Source organism: Petaurus breviceps, unplaced genomic scaffold (genome assembly GCF_028583685.1).
Source record: "Petaurus breviceps papuanus isolate PSGF00001 unplaced genomic scaffold, PetGlider_PUasm1.0 77, whole genome shotgun sequence".
Taxonomy (NCBI): Eukaryota; Metazoa; Chordata; class Mammalia; order Diprotodontia; family Petauridae; genus Petaurus; species Petaurus breviceps.
The window spans coordinates 10,636,250-10,651,597 of record NW_027186492.1 but is presented as its reverse complement, the minus strand read 5'-3'; the positions used below and the strand labels follow the sequence as shown (position 1 = coordinate 10,651,597).

General features: G+C 35.7%; 1 protein-coding gene across 5 annotated transcripts in view; it reads left to right on the top strand.

Annotated features, from left to right (window-relative positions):
• Positions 1-15,348, top strand: part of NPAS3 (neuronal PAS domain protein 3) — a 1,174,175-nt gene that overhangs the window by 325,042 nt on the left and 833,785 nt on the right. For all 5 annotated transcript variants that reach the window (XM_069105971.1, XM_069105969.1, XM_069105968.1 and 2 more), the window contains one exon: positions 13,407-13,651. In XM_069105971.1, coding sequence (XP_068962072.1) covers positions 13,407-13,651 — 245 coding nt within the window. The remainder of the gene's footprint in view (positions 1-13,406; positions 13,652-15,348) is intronic.

Genomic DNA, 15,348 nt, shown 5'->3' with positions numbered 1-15,348 from the left:
CTGGGAGGATGGTCATGAAGTGTGTGTTTGTGTGTGTGTGAATCCTTAAGCACTTTCTCCTGACTCATATAGAGAAAACTCAGTCTGCTTAGGGACAACACACCCAAAGATGGGAGGAAGGGGCCCAGTTAAATTTTTTTAAATGGGGGAAATTCTCTAGACTAACTTTTAGGTAATAGATAGAAAGTTCCTCAGATATTTAGTGTTCACCTTAGCTTTCCATTTCAAGTAGAGATGTTGTGACTCTCAAGTATTTAGCAATAGATTTTCCTCTTAGTGTTTACGTATGACTTATGCTATTTTCAATGATAGTTAACAACCATGTGTTTACCAGAATGGGAAACAGCCCCCATGTTGGGCAAAAACTGGTGATCCTGAATTTCTTTCTAAACCTCAGCCCTGAAGAGAGCAGTGCATAGAATTGCCGCTCATTTACTAGATTAGCTCCTCCAATTTCCTTTTAATTGGAGCCCATAACCCAGCTTCTCGAAACTTCTGGGAGATGAACAATACAAATTAAGATCTGGATGCTTTCCAGGACGGGCTGGGCTCAAAGAACATTTTTCTCCCTAACTCACACAGTTGTGGCTACTCACAAATAGCGTGCTGTGTCCTAATGAGTCTGCATTTGGCTCTGCAGCTTTGCATTTGCAAACTCTGTTGCTGAGAGGGTAAGAGAAGTGTTTATCCAGCCTCTGGTTTGAACAGATAGGTGCAAAAGCCAGGAAGCCTCTTAGAGACACAACATCCACGTTCCCAAAGAGTCTGAATTCTAAGCCAGTGGCACAAAAACCTTTAAGTACAATATCTTACATTTGTTCAGAACATTTATTTCTAACCAAGATTTCTTTTTTTTTAATGTATAAGACTTCAATTTATGTTTAAGAACAAGTAAAGCATAGCAGTTTGACAGCCGTTCACACTAAATTCTGTGCATTAAACCAACAGCACTCTTTTCCACAAACATCCATTGTTAGGACAATGCTCTCAGACAGAATTTATGAGAAATGGAATTATGTTACCAAGGAGATAGCATTTACTATAATGAAGAGTAGATCCTAGAAAATGGCCCCTTTTACAGCAGCTCCGAGCCGAGCCACAAAAGCAATTGATTGGTCTTGGCATTTAGTCTTATATCAGCTGTGTCATCCATAGCTTCAGGAGTGAGAACACTAATCTAAAGTGACATTTCTGTTCTGGCGGGCTTTTCTGCCCTGATGAAAGCAATTACTTCATTCCTAAATGATAATTTGCAGGAGTTTCAACCACTTTAATTGATAATTTTTTGTTCTGAGAAGTTCAATTGTGAAGTGATTAGCTGATTTAGTAAATAGAAATTTAAGGTGTGAAATATACAAGTTGCTTGAAGGTAAAGTGCTGTTTATTGGGTACAGCAAAATTGCTTGATAAAGACGCAGTTTCTCCATTATCATGATTTCGCCAGTTGCACACTTTAAAGTTGTGGAGGAAAAAATAAGAACAAAACACTTTGATTCAGGGTGAGAATTCTGGCAGAAGGCAAAGGGACGATTAATAGTTTGGGTCTTACAAAGGCCCAGGTAATCGTTATTTGAATCAAGGTGAACATTAGTTGAAAAGAATTGTGAAGCAGTGAAATTAGTCATACTGAAAAAAATGTGGCAGCTTCCTATTATTACTATTCTAATGACTCATTCTAGAAGTAAATCCTGTTACTTAAGGTGTTCAAATAAAAATGCTCATTGGTTAAAAGACAATTAATTTAATGATGGAGTTCAAACGTACACAAAGCATTTTCTGACAAGGAGACAAAGCACTTAGTTGAATAGTTTTAATTACTTTCTGATCTGTTCTACAAAAAGTCAAATGTGAGTCATGACCATCCTATTAGAATCTGTATGTTAGTGTGTACATTACTTTAAATTAGCAAGGATACCCCGCGATTATGGTAATGACTAAAACATTAACGACTGCAAAGATCAGTTTTACTACATGTTAGAATGTTTTTGGAGGGGTGGCAACGACTTTCATGATATTTTCTTACATGGGGAAAAATAATGGTCATTTCACATGTTAAAATGAGAAAAATAAAGCAAGAATGAAGGTCAAACTGATTTAGCACATCCAATAGTCTTTGTCAGCCAAGCTTAATATATCCTGAGTTTGTGGAACAAATGAAATTTTGCTGCTATGTTACACTTTGCTTCCAAACAACCATTACAACTGGTTTTATATATTGTGTGAGCATCAGACCATCAAACAGTGCATCTTTACTGACGTCTTGCCGCAGTGATGATCTACAGCAGCAATCTGCCATTTATATAAGGGCAAAATGTGCATCTATATTTAGTTGTGAAATTGGCCTATTATACTCTTGATGTTTACAGAGGCTAACATAAATTAATGATGACAGCTATGAGCAGTGCATTAGTTAAGCAGGAGAGTTCTTACCTTGAACTTGAAGGTTTGTTCTCGTTTTAACTTCCAGCATAGACTGTGCAGCTTTCCTCACACATTATAGAAAAGGTTTTGAAATCATTACTTTTTTTCTTTCATGGGGAGCATTAAAGAGCTTCAATTTGAAGGCTATACTGTGTGTGATCCTTCCAGAGACAGTTTTACATGAATTTCTTGCTAACTTTCTGATGTTTATAATTGGGCAAATAAAGGCTCCTCGATGTATTTTTCCCCCATTGCAGAAGAGCTGCTTTGATTGACTTTGAACTTTGGGTGGTGTCAGTGTGTAGTGGTCTATTGTATTGAAGGTAATGAGGGAAGGGTAAGTGTTGCTCTGTGGACTCTTTACTGTACTTTCTCTAGAAGACTCCTTATGCAGCTCATGTCAGGGCAAATGTAGGTACTGTAGTAACTATAGATCTCACTGTTAACTATAACCAGAGATCTGACAAGTATGCAGGTGTTCAAAGGTTCATGAGTTAAAATGCTGAAGCCTTTGATGAATTTTTGATGGCTGCATTTTTAATACAGGTCGACCTTCTTCTTCTGAGGCTGGATGCCAGATTAATTGATAAATAGTGCAAGTCTGTAGTGCTGGCTTCTCCTAAGCAAAACAAGTATGAAAATCCATAAAATCTTACCTGTCTGGATCCTTAGAAGTACTTTAAAAAAAGTAAAATTTAAAGAGGCTATTGGCCCTATTCTTCCTTTTCCCTATTTCAAGAAGAAAACATGATCTACTTTTGTCTGCTACAAAGATTTGTTTTCACTCCTGTTATGATCTCCTAGAGAAGAGTCAGTGTTGCAATGAATAGAAAGCTAACCTTGGAATTAAGAAAACCTGGGCTCATAAACACATCCATCCTTTGACACATATTGCATGCATGACCCCTTGGTTAAGTTACTTAACTTCTCAGTACCCTGGACAACCTTTTAAGGTCATCTATTGCAAAGAAGTTGCCAATCAACATTAGTGCATGGAGTTTCCATGTTGGTGAAATCAAAGATTTTAACTCATCCCATGATTATATAGTAATTTCAAAGTTTATAACTCTAAACAGAATCAGCTTTGGGTCAGGAGTTCTCCTAAGTGTGGAGAATTTAGTAGATCGCATTGTGAACAAAAGAGTTAAAGAGAAATAAAAAGTAAGGATACTTTTGTACTTTTATAACAGCTGTGATTTCTTCTTTTTTAAAAAAAAAAAGCAATCAGGGTTAAGTAACTTGCTCAAGGTTACACAGCCAGTTATTATTTCTGGGTGTGGTGCTGAATATCTGAGCCTGGATTTGATCCAGGTCATCCCAACACTGGAGCCAGTGCTCTTACTCGCTGAGCCACCTGGCTGCCCCTAAGCAATTGGGGTAAGGTAACTTGCTCAAGGTTACACGGCCAGGTGTTTCCTGGTGGGTGCTAAGTGTCTGAGCCCGGGATTCGATCTCCAGGTCTTCTCAACACTGGAGCCAGTGCTCTTACTCACTGTGCTACCTGGCCGCCCCTGATGTGATTTATTCTTGTGAATGATCCCTTCACCAGCACTGATCAAAACTCCAGCAATGTTTCATTAATTGCCCTGGCTGAACAGTTCATCACGCAGGGGCCAGCAAACTGATGCTGCACATTTGCACAGTTAAGTTAGTCCTCAGAAGACAAATACACATACGTCCCAATGCCAGGCCCATGCTAAAAACCTTTCTAGATTAGTTAGAGCTTCCAGATCTTACACCATTCTGCCACATCCTTTGGGATTACCTCCATGCCATAATGGTGACTTAGAGGAAGACTTTGGCTAAGGTTAAAAAACAACTAGGATATGAAGAGAAATTAGAAAAAGGTCTGGGATTGGGCGGGACAGAAGGTCAAATGCTCTTTACTCTGTTGGTGTTGGCGCTGTTGTTCTTTCTCTTCTTCTAAAGAAGCTCTAGATGTATGATCTTCATAATCCTTACAACCTTCTCTTGCAGGCCAAGAGCAAAAAGGATTAATGTTCAGACTTTCTGTAGACTTGTTCTGTCTACAACAAGGGAATATTTACCACAATTTAAAAAATAAAATAGTGTACTAAAACTTTCAGAATAGCTTTTTATAAAAGCTAAGATATTTTAAAAAATCCTTTTTCACTCCATGATTACTGGATATGCCATCTGCCACATTAATCATCTGGGGGGGGGGGTTGATTTCATTTTCTTGATGTTGTGGTGGTCTTTCTGTCTTAGCTATTTTCATTAATATTTTTATTACTTTACAAAGTACTTTATTTTAAATTCATTGGATCATAGATTTAGAGCTAGAAAGGGCCTTGGGGGTCATTGAATCTGGGCCCTTCATTTTTGCATATGAAGAAACTTAGGGGAAAATTAAGCCACTTGTTAAGGATCAAACAGCTTGTCTGTGAGGCAGAATTTGAACCCAAATCTTTCTCCCTGTAAATCTAGCACCCTACCCAATAGACCATGCCCACCCAGTATATATATACTTGCCTTGCATAGTGGTAAAGTGGTCATAAACAATATGTCCTTTAGCACTTCAACAAAGATCAGTCAACTCTCCATGGTGCTGGATTTGGATTCCTCCCCCATTCCTACCCCTAATAGTCCTCACATATTTGATGACTGTCTAATTATATGATGAAGAGTTTGGAAGGACATTGAAAGATCATCTAACCCATTCCCATTATTGCAAATAGTTCTTTATCTAATGTCTGTCTGACTTATGAGAATGGTTTTCCATTTTTATATCTCACCAGAGAAAATTTCAGTTTTCCATAGTGACATGACCTACTCTAGCAAATACAAAAATTCTATTTTATATCAAACAAAAATCTGTCATTCTTCAGTTGAAGGAAAAAAAATCTTTTTTTTTCTTTAGTAGAAATAGAAAGTGACTAGTTACTGTATTCGGATTATGACCCTTTTATTTTACATTATTCAATGCAATGCTACACATAGAATCATCAGTTTTAAAGTATACAATTACTTTTACTATAGCATGCAGAAGTCTTGAAGGTAAAACTACTTGCAGATTGAGTTAATTAAAATATGGGTCAAAGGTTCAAATTACTCTATTAGTTTGGAATAAGCTTGAAACATTATCATCTTCCCAACTCTCTCTTACAACACCCTTCCAATCAGCTGGCTTTTTTCCTGTGTGGGCCCTTGATATAACCTTCTTTTTCTGGCTGGTTTATCTCATGTCTGTCACTAGTCCAAGCTAAACTTTATCTTTGTGATTACTTATTTTCTGGAGCAGAAGGGTCCTTTTTGCTGGAGTCCCCAGATTCATCCTCTGTCTTCAAATGGAAACTCCTATCCTTAGAGCCACTTTGATTCTCTGATGTTCTCTGGACTCTACCTACAGAAATTTCTTTAACTATCCCCACCTTTATTTTCATCCCATAAACACTTTTTTTTTTCATTTCCCATGAATTGCCCTTCAAACCACAATCATAAATGTCACCCTTTGTAGGAACCTTCCTTAAATATCCAGTGACTTTAGGGGGGGAAAGATGTTATATTCTACATTTTGGATAATTTGGGAGCATTTTGCTTTGTATTTTCCTCAATAATTTCAGTATAATCATGTGTAAGATTTTGAGGTAAGTATTTTTTTTTTTCTTCTGCATATAGGAATGCCTTCCATCTTCAAATTCTGTTGTCCAAAGGACTGGCCTCCTCATTTACTCTATTATTTAATGGCTACAAGTTTTTCAAAATCACTCCATATTGGTCTCCAGGATCTTAATGTTCCAAAAGGAATCAACAGACTTTTCTCTTCCCAAGATCTACAAGCTACAGTCTTTCAGCTTTCAGTGAAGATTTCTTCTCAGTCAGCATTAGCATAGCTATTAACATTTCTATGTCTTAATTATGGTTAGATTTTCTTCTAGACCAAGCAAGATTATAATGACCTCAATTCTATCAGGAACTTTGAGGGGAGGGCATTTTTGCTACAAAGACACTCTCATCAGAAGAGATAGCAGGGAAACAAAGCAGGATGAAACATTTTTGGAAAAAGGAAGAGATTAATTTGGCTGGATATAAGAAGGTCATTTGAAAGTGTTTTGAAAGCTTGGCATGAAGGTTTCATTCTCATCTTGTAGATAATAGGGGAAATCATGTTAGTTTCTTTTTTTTTTTTAGTAGGATTGCTTCATAAAAATGAAAACAGTATTTAAAGAAGACTAACTTGAGAGGCAGAATAGTGGATAGAGAAGTGAAATTGGAACCAAGAGGACCTGGGTTCAAGTCCTGATTTTGGCACTGACTGTGTTCCACTAGACTGGACAGTGTTCTTGTCAACTCTTTTTTTTTGGAGAGGGGAAGGTAGGACAATTGGGTTTAAGTGACTTTCCCAAGGTCACACGGCTGGTTTGTGTGTGTGTGTGTTAAGTGTCTGAATCCGGATTTGAACTCAGGTCCTCCTGACTCCAGGGCTGGTGCTCTATTCACTGAGCCACCTAGCCACCCCTCTTGTCAACTCTTTAAGACAATAACTTAGAAATGTGCTTTAATAGAGTCAGTCCCTTCACCAGAAATACTCAAATACTTCACCTCAATAAATCTAAGGTCTAGAAAAAAATAGGAACCATGTGTACACCAGATTGCAATAGTTATCTAGGCATGAAATGAAAGGTCTAGTACTAGGGAAGTTACTGAAAAAAAATAAAGAGAAGGAATGTAGATTTTAGGAGGATCAAAATGTTGAAGGAGGGAGAAATCAAAAGATAAATTCAAGGTCACAAGCCAAGAAAACTTGGATTATTATGGCACTAGGTATATAAAAGTCATTGATAAAAGACAGATATAGATTTTTGAGTAAGGTCAATTTCAACATTTTAAGTTTCAAGTATTGTTAGAACATATAGTTGAAAATAGAGTTTAGTTATAACATAGAGAGATGGGACAAAGAAAAGGATAGACCTGTAAAGGTAACCTTGGAGATCATCTTCTTAGAGGTGAGAATTGAAATTTTTTGAGGAATGAGTTTTCACAAAAATGTTGATGAGAGAGGGTTTTTAATGGGAAGAAGAACTGAAAGAACAAGAAACACATAGAGATAAGATTATCAGTTAATGGGGAAGCTAGGTGGCACAGTGAGTAGAGCACTGGTCCTGGTAGTCAGGAGGACCTGAGTTCAAATCCGGCCTCAGATACTTAACACTTATTAGCCATGTGACCTTGGGCAAGTCACTTAACCCCAACTACCCTGCCTTCCCCCCTTGAAAAAGAGAAAAAAAAAATGGGGGAAAAAAAAGATTATCAGTTACTTTCAAGTGAACAACTCATAAACCAGAAGAGAGTCTGAGTAGGAAGAGAGCTTCATCAAGAAGACAACAACATTGTCACATTCAACAGAAGGATGAGAAGAAACTATTTCAGTAAGCAAGGAGATAATCATTATCTGTTGTCACAGTTGACTACTCCTCCTTTATGATCTATCTTTCCTTAGTTTTCTGACACTTCTCTTGCCTAGATTTCCTCCTAGCTGTCCGTCCACTCATTTTCCATCTCCTCCACTACCAGTAAAGATTTATCTTCATCCCTCCCATTAACATATTGATGTCCCCCAAGACAATCCCTTTTCCTTTTTTCTCTCCTTTCATGATCTCAACCACTCCCGTGAGTTCAATTTCCACTTTTACATAGATGATAGGCCCACATCTCCATTCCCTGTTGATCTCTAACCTTGATATTTTACCTATATTTCAAACTCAATAGATTGCAAACTTCCTCATTTCTGGCAATCGTTCAACATATATTAAGCACCTAGTATGTGCCAGGTAATGTGTGAGGTCCCGGGGATACAAATATAATGAATTAAAAGATCCCTATTCAGTGGGCACTTATTTTCTATGATAACCACAATTATTTTTTCTAGCATCACAGTACCTCTTGAATCCATATCCTTCTTTCTGCCCACACAGTCCAGGTTTTCACAACTTTTCACATAAATTATTGTAATAGCCATCCAGTTAGCCTCATCTTGTCCACCAAAGATTCAATTCTTAACACAATTAAAAGAAAGGCTTCATAATTTATAGATCTATGACTTCCGTCTTCACAATCCCTTAGTAATTATTTCCTGTAGGTTAAGATATAAACTCTCAAAACTGGAATCTAAGGTTCATCACAATCTGTTTCCTGATCTCTTATGTGCTTTCTCCTCTGTACAGTAATGCATGCCGAGCCCAAGCCCATGGAAGGCGCTTCCTCCTCATATCTAGCTATTAAAAGTATTTTCTTCTTGAAAGGTAGGAAGCAATGTGTAGTGGAGAGAGTGCTGGATTTAGAGCAGATGGATCTGGGTTCAAATTCTTCCTCTGTCATTTACCACTGTGTGGTCTTGGCAGCCATTTAACATGTCTGTAAATCCATTTCTTCATCTTTTAAATGAATGCATTGAGCTAGATTGCCTCTAAGGGCCTTTTCAGTATTAAATTTGGGACTCAGGAAGGTTTTGCTCTGCTTCTTTCTGTTCTATGAAGACTTTCATGATTCACCTAGTCAAAAGTGATCTCTTTTAATCCAGATTTCCTAGTAGCTCATTGTCAGGAATTTTCCTTTGTTGGTTTACATCCTTCTTTTGATCAGTTTAACTATGTATATATTATATCCCCCTTAGTCGACTGTTACCTTCTCAAGGTCAGAAATTAGCTCTCAGTTGTATTGCTTTCTATCTTTGTCTAGATGTAGCCCAGTATGGTCAATATAGCAATATGTTAATAATTGTTTCTTGAGTGGATATGAATTGAATTGGTGACATAGTAAGGCATACCTTCCAGATATTTCTACTTTCATTGTCTAAAAATAACTGTTTTCTAAATATTTTTGTCATCTTTTTATTTGATACTGTTTCTGAGATATTCTGCATCCTCTCTTCTGCCTCGGAGTGTTCCTAGGTTCTTTCCAACCCTTGCCTAGACTTTCTCATCCTGGGCCATCATCAGTTGTATTGACTTTTGTCTTGCTACTAGACTTCAAATGACTCTGGAAGAGAAAGTGAGGCTGATGACTTAGCACAGCTCTGCCTCACTTAAATCCAATTCATGTAAAAGGCAAGACATCACCCTGTGATATCTCTGGTCCTCTTCTAAAATGAAGACCAATGACAGCAACAATGTGACACTTCCTACATGATAACTTTTCTGATGTTTCTAGCTATTATCACTTCCTGAAATTATTTTGTATTTACTTTGCATATCCTTGAAATATATATTTTTAAATTTCTATACATGATATATTTCAGCAGGATGTAAGTTCCTTGATAACAAATATTTTCCATATTTGTCTTTGTTTAGTCGTTGCCTAGCAAAGTGCCTCATATAACTATAGGTGCTTACAATTAAATCATTGTAAGATTAGAATTAAGTCATTGTAAGATTAAATAATGAAATTCTCTCCAAATTCTTCTTGATACTTTTATTAATAGAACTTAGAAGAGAACCAAATACAGTGCATTTCAATAAGATGTAGATTTCTTGATGGTGGGGGCTATTTCATGTTTGACTTACCACAGGGCCCAGCACACAGCATAGCAGGTACTTAATAAGTTCATGTTGTTTTGGATTTTGAGTAGCATTCTTGAGCACTATGGTAAAATTGGAAATTTAGCCACCACTATCAAGACTTCTCCTCAAAACCCAGGGCATGTTACATTCTTATTGACAAAATGCAAACCTGCCAGCACTTCAGTGATCTTATATAGCATTCCATGTATCCTAGATTCATCCTGAAAAAAACTTAGTTTTAATTTTTTATTTTTATTGAGTGTTGCTGTGAACCAAATATTGAATTACAGTGCTTGATTTTTAAAAAAATCTGTTTTATTTTTAATTTATGAAATAAAACAAGTATTTCTATAACCTAGGAGAATAAAAAAGAGATGATCATGCATGAACCTTCAAATGTATTATGTACAACTTGCTATTTCTTTTCAATATATAATAAAGTTATCATATAACTTTTTTCCTTTTCTTCTCTCCCCCTTTCTAGAGATGGCTACCATTAGACAAATATATATATATATATATATACACACACACACACATATATGTGTGTGTCTGTGTTTGTGCATACACATACATATATATGCATATGTGTACATATACATATATGTAAAATCATTATATACACACACACTTCTATTTATCAGTTCTTTCTCTGGAGGCAGATAACATCCTCCTTCTACCTTGTCCAACTTTCCTTCCTCTTCAGGGCAATTTTGTGTACATAAGTGGCACACAATGAGTACTCTGGACACTACAGAGTGAGGTGTAAGCTGTTGTGTCCATAAACATTATGGAAAACACCAGAATTTTATCAGGTCTTTTTTCAAGTTGATTTATGACTTCTTTTGCTACTTTTCATGGGGAGATGTTGTTGATATTCTGTGATGAATTAAATGCTGTTTTCTACTTGCCTAAAATTGAGGAATAGTTTTCAGTGCCATTTAGGACATAAGTGGATTGAAGTTAGTAGAGGGGAAGATGAAGTCTAGAGAAGAACTTATTGTGACTGCAAAGCACTGTAATGTTTCTAGTAACAGAAAATGGGCACTGTTACAACTCATCTAAATTTTAAAATTTATGTTAAGTGCTCTACAGCTGATAACACATTTCCTTGATGATAAAGTCTACAAATGCAGAGACCATTTTAGTTATTAATGCATTCCTCAATCCCAATAGGACTCTGCTTGAAAAATCAAGTCCTACTTCATAAAAAAGGTCAATATATTTCTGGCCAAGCTATGGCATTGTGTCTGACTTGTGCTATTAGATTACCATCTCAACAACATGTATATATTTTTGGTCATCTTTTATTACTATTGCCCTCATAACTAATCACTACTTATTAGAAATTCATTGCTATCATTTTGAGATTCAGTTGGACCCTATAGTCCCTGCATAATTATGTGACATGGGAGTTATGGGAACCCTATCTTGTTAAGATTGTGTCCAAGAAGATCACTCACTTCAATATGGTCACATAGTGACAATAGGAAGAAAATAGCAATCTGAAAAGTAAATATTCTAGATATTTTGTACTGGAATATAAGAAGGGAAATATGGGCTAAGAGGAAAGTCACTGGTTAAGCATAAGGAATTTCTGGTGAGAATTTCTGCTTTATCATTGTCATTAAGAAGCTATGGTTATGTCTGTTAACCTTTCTAGAGCTCAGAGTTCTTATGGTTTTTGCTTTTTGATCTTGTGCCATGTAGTCATAATAAATTTGGCACAGTTTTTATGAGCAAGGAAGGATTTATTTTTATTTCAACTTATTAAAAAGATAAGGGCAAAAATATTTTTACTGGGAGAATTGTATAATGTTTAATAGGTATGTGTGTATACATACATACACATATCCATAGATACACATATATAACAATATATACGTGTATTTATGTTTATACCTATGTATACATACATACATGCATACATACCTACATACCTATATCTATATATAGTCATTTGAGTACCTCAGATGAAGTTATAACACATGAAGGCTATTTTTTCAGTTTTTAAAAATATTTTAACAACTTCCACTCCCTGTAAAAAGAAGCATTTATTTCTTAAATTACTACTGGGCATTTAAAAAAATTACCATTTTACTTTGATGAAATGGGAAGACTCCATACAACTTTAATGAAACCTACAAAACTCAGTGTACCATCACACGGACTGACTTATTTTTTTTAATGAACGTTGCATCCTCTAGCCATACCACTGACCCTTTAGTTTTATTTTTAATGTAAGTATTACCACCTTAATATCATAAACACTGCTACAATTAACTTTTATTATTATTCCTTATGTCCTCTTTCTCACTTTACTTGGATAAAAACGTCAAGAGAACCCTGGTGATTTAAAAAAAAACATTGGCCCAAATGACAAGTTTTATAATGAATAAAAATGGTAACTGAATGATTCTTCTGTTCTTAGTATTTAGTATTAAACTACCCATGCTTTAAGAGCAATATTTTTTTAAAGCCATTAATGGCATTATTGACTTAGTTGTTATATGTAAAAAATAAAAAAATCAGTATTTCTCTGTATATGCTGGTTAATTCAACCTCTGGACAATGTTATTTAACAAGCCTTACATTTTTGTTTTCTTGGGAGCAAACATATGCTTCTTCAACTGGCATTATTTCAAAGGAAAAGTAATTGTCAAATTAAAATGTTGCCCTGAAAACTAAAACATTTAATATGACTAGTTCAGATGAGGAATGTTAGTTAGATAATTTGGAATTTTAAAAATAATTATGTAAAAACAAAATTGGATTCTGTATTTAGAAAGTTCCATTAGTCTAGTATCTATCTGCCTGTAGCAGCTATGGAATTACTTAATTCTATAAATGTTCAGCCAAACTCATTTTTGGCATCTACAGTGAGATATACTTTAAAATTGACAGAGTTGTGAAAACATTTTGTTTCCACTGTGAACATTTTTATAGAGTACTGCCATGTAAAAAGTTGAGTAAGTTCCAACTCCCTGAATACTGCCAGGCCAATCTTTTCCTTCTCCTATTCTTTTTTTCCTTTCCCCTTTTCTCCTTCAATGAAAGCATCTAATGAAGACAGTTCAATGAACAATTCATTAAGTTGAGAACAGAAGTGTCAAAGCAGGCACAATCTCCTAATTAGCTGAGAGTTGATTAACATCAGCCAAATCGTATACAAACTATGGGTATATGTGTATGTATATGTAACAATAAATGAAATATGTAGAAAACCTTGTAAATAACAACAGTGTCAGTTATTTCACTCCCTTAGCCATTAAAGCATCACGGAATTGTTAGGGTCTTTTTATAAAAAGGAATTTTTGTGCAACTCATCTTACCATCTCCTGAGCATCTGAGAAAGACATTGTTATTATTATTGAAGAAACATTGAAATCAGAAAGCAAGTTGTTTCCGGATGAAAGATAGTTCTAAGGTTACTAACCACTAGTCTCCATTTTTATTTGTGTGCAGTTTACAAGCCTTGAGAAAGGAAAAGTCCCGAGATGCTGCTCGCTCCCGTCGGGGAAAGGAGAATTTTGAGTTCTATGAATTGGCTAAGTTGCTGCCTCTTCCTGCAGCCATCACCAGTCAGCTTGACAAGGCATCCATCATCCGACTTACAATTAGCTATTTGAAAATGAGGGACTTTGCAAATCAGGGAGATCCTCCATGGAACTTGAGAATGGAAGGACCTCCACCCAATACTTCAGTAAAAGGTATGATTTAGGGTATTTTTTTCTGTCTGGAATATGGTAGTCTATAATAATCTCTCTATTGAAATGTTTACCATCATCCTTTCTTCTTTTCCTGCATATCAAATCCTTTAAAGGGATACAAATGTGGAAATCTGAGGTCTGCATGAGAAAGACACCATGTGAAGGTGAAATAAACCTCTTCTTCTATTTCTATTTTATTTTCAAAAACTGTCACCCTAAATAATCTATCACTTTTTATAAGATTTCAGAGAAATGTGTATGAAATGAATTGCATTTAGGTCCTTCTTGTGTTTAATATCTGTCATGCTAATCCATGTAAAATTATTCTGGTGGGTGGGGTATGGAAATGTTTATTAATGGGGAGGAGCTAATATGAGAATTGCAGCTGAGAAACACTAAGCACAAGTAGATGAAAACAGGGGGTTTTTACAGGCATTTTGGATTTATAAATTTATTGAATGACAAAAATGCCTACATTTCAGTTTAGAGGCCTTATTTATATGTATTAAAACTATGTTAACCTAAAGGTTGACATATATAATCATCCAGAAATGTCTTCCCAATCTTTGATGCATTTCTCATTATTTTTTAAATTTAATTTTTGAACCCTCCTTCAGTCTTCCACATAATGATAGTATTTTCTCTTTTCTTTAATGTTGCTATTAAGTTCTAATAGTTTGTGATATATTTTGAGCACCAAATGAGACCAGTGCAATGTGATTTTAAGCCTTTGGATGTGTGTGAATGGGCATATCCATATGGATGTGCTTGTTTATAAATGCAAATAGTATAAACATGTGTTTTGGCCATTGATCTTGCATCCCTGAGGGAGGGTAATCTAGGCAAAAGAGCTGTGTCTAGTAGCTGGTAGTCTGCTCTCTTCCTTAGCCTGACACATGAAAGTCAGGTGAACTGGGACTAAGGACAGGCATGCGGATGGTTTTTGCAGGTAACCACCTCTGAGGAATGAGGGAGAGTCTCTGGTTATGTGTTTCATTGCTTCTTGACAGCTAACTATTGAGCAACATTGGTGTTGGCACCTGAAGCAGCTTTCACTTGCCCTCCTGGCTAGAGGAAAAAGTACTAGTGGGGAGCTGTCATCTTTTATATAGGATTGAGATTGAAAGCAATGGTCATTTACTAGGCTTTTTGAGCCTGGTAAAGCATGTTAATGTGTATGTGTACAGCTGTTCACATATTTACATTGACATGTATTTATGGATTATGTTTACCTATATTTAATAGAAAAGTAGAGTCAGAATTTAAGGTGTAACAGGTTATTTTCTTCTAAAGTGTGAGAAGAACTTTCAAAGCTTGAGCAGAAGACATTGAATATATATTATCTTTGTGGTTCTCAATATCAAGGTCTGAGTGATAACTATATCCATCTATAGATCTATCTATCTATCTATCTATCTATCTATCTATCTATCTATCTATCTACCTATTATCTATCTACCTATTATCCATCTATCTCTTCATCTCTCCAACTATTATCTGTCTATCTACCTATCTATCCATCCATCTATCTAGCCATCTATCTACCTATTATCTATCCATCTATCAATCTATCCATCTCTCTACCTATTACCTATCTATATATCCATCTATCTATCATCTATATATCCATCTATCTATCATCTATCTATCTATCTATCTATCTATCTATCTATCTATCTATCTATCTATCTATCTAT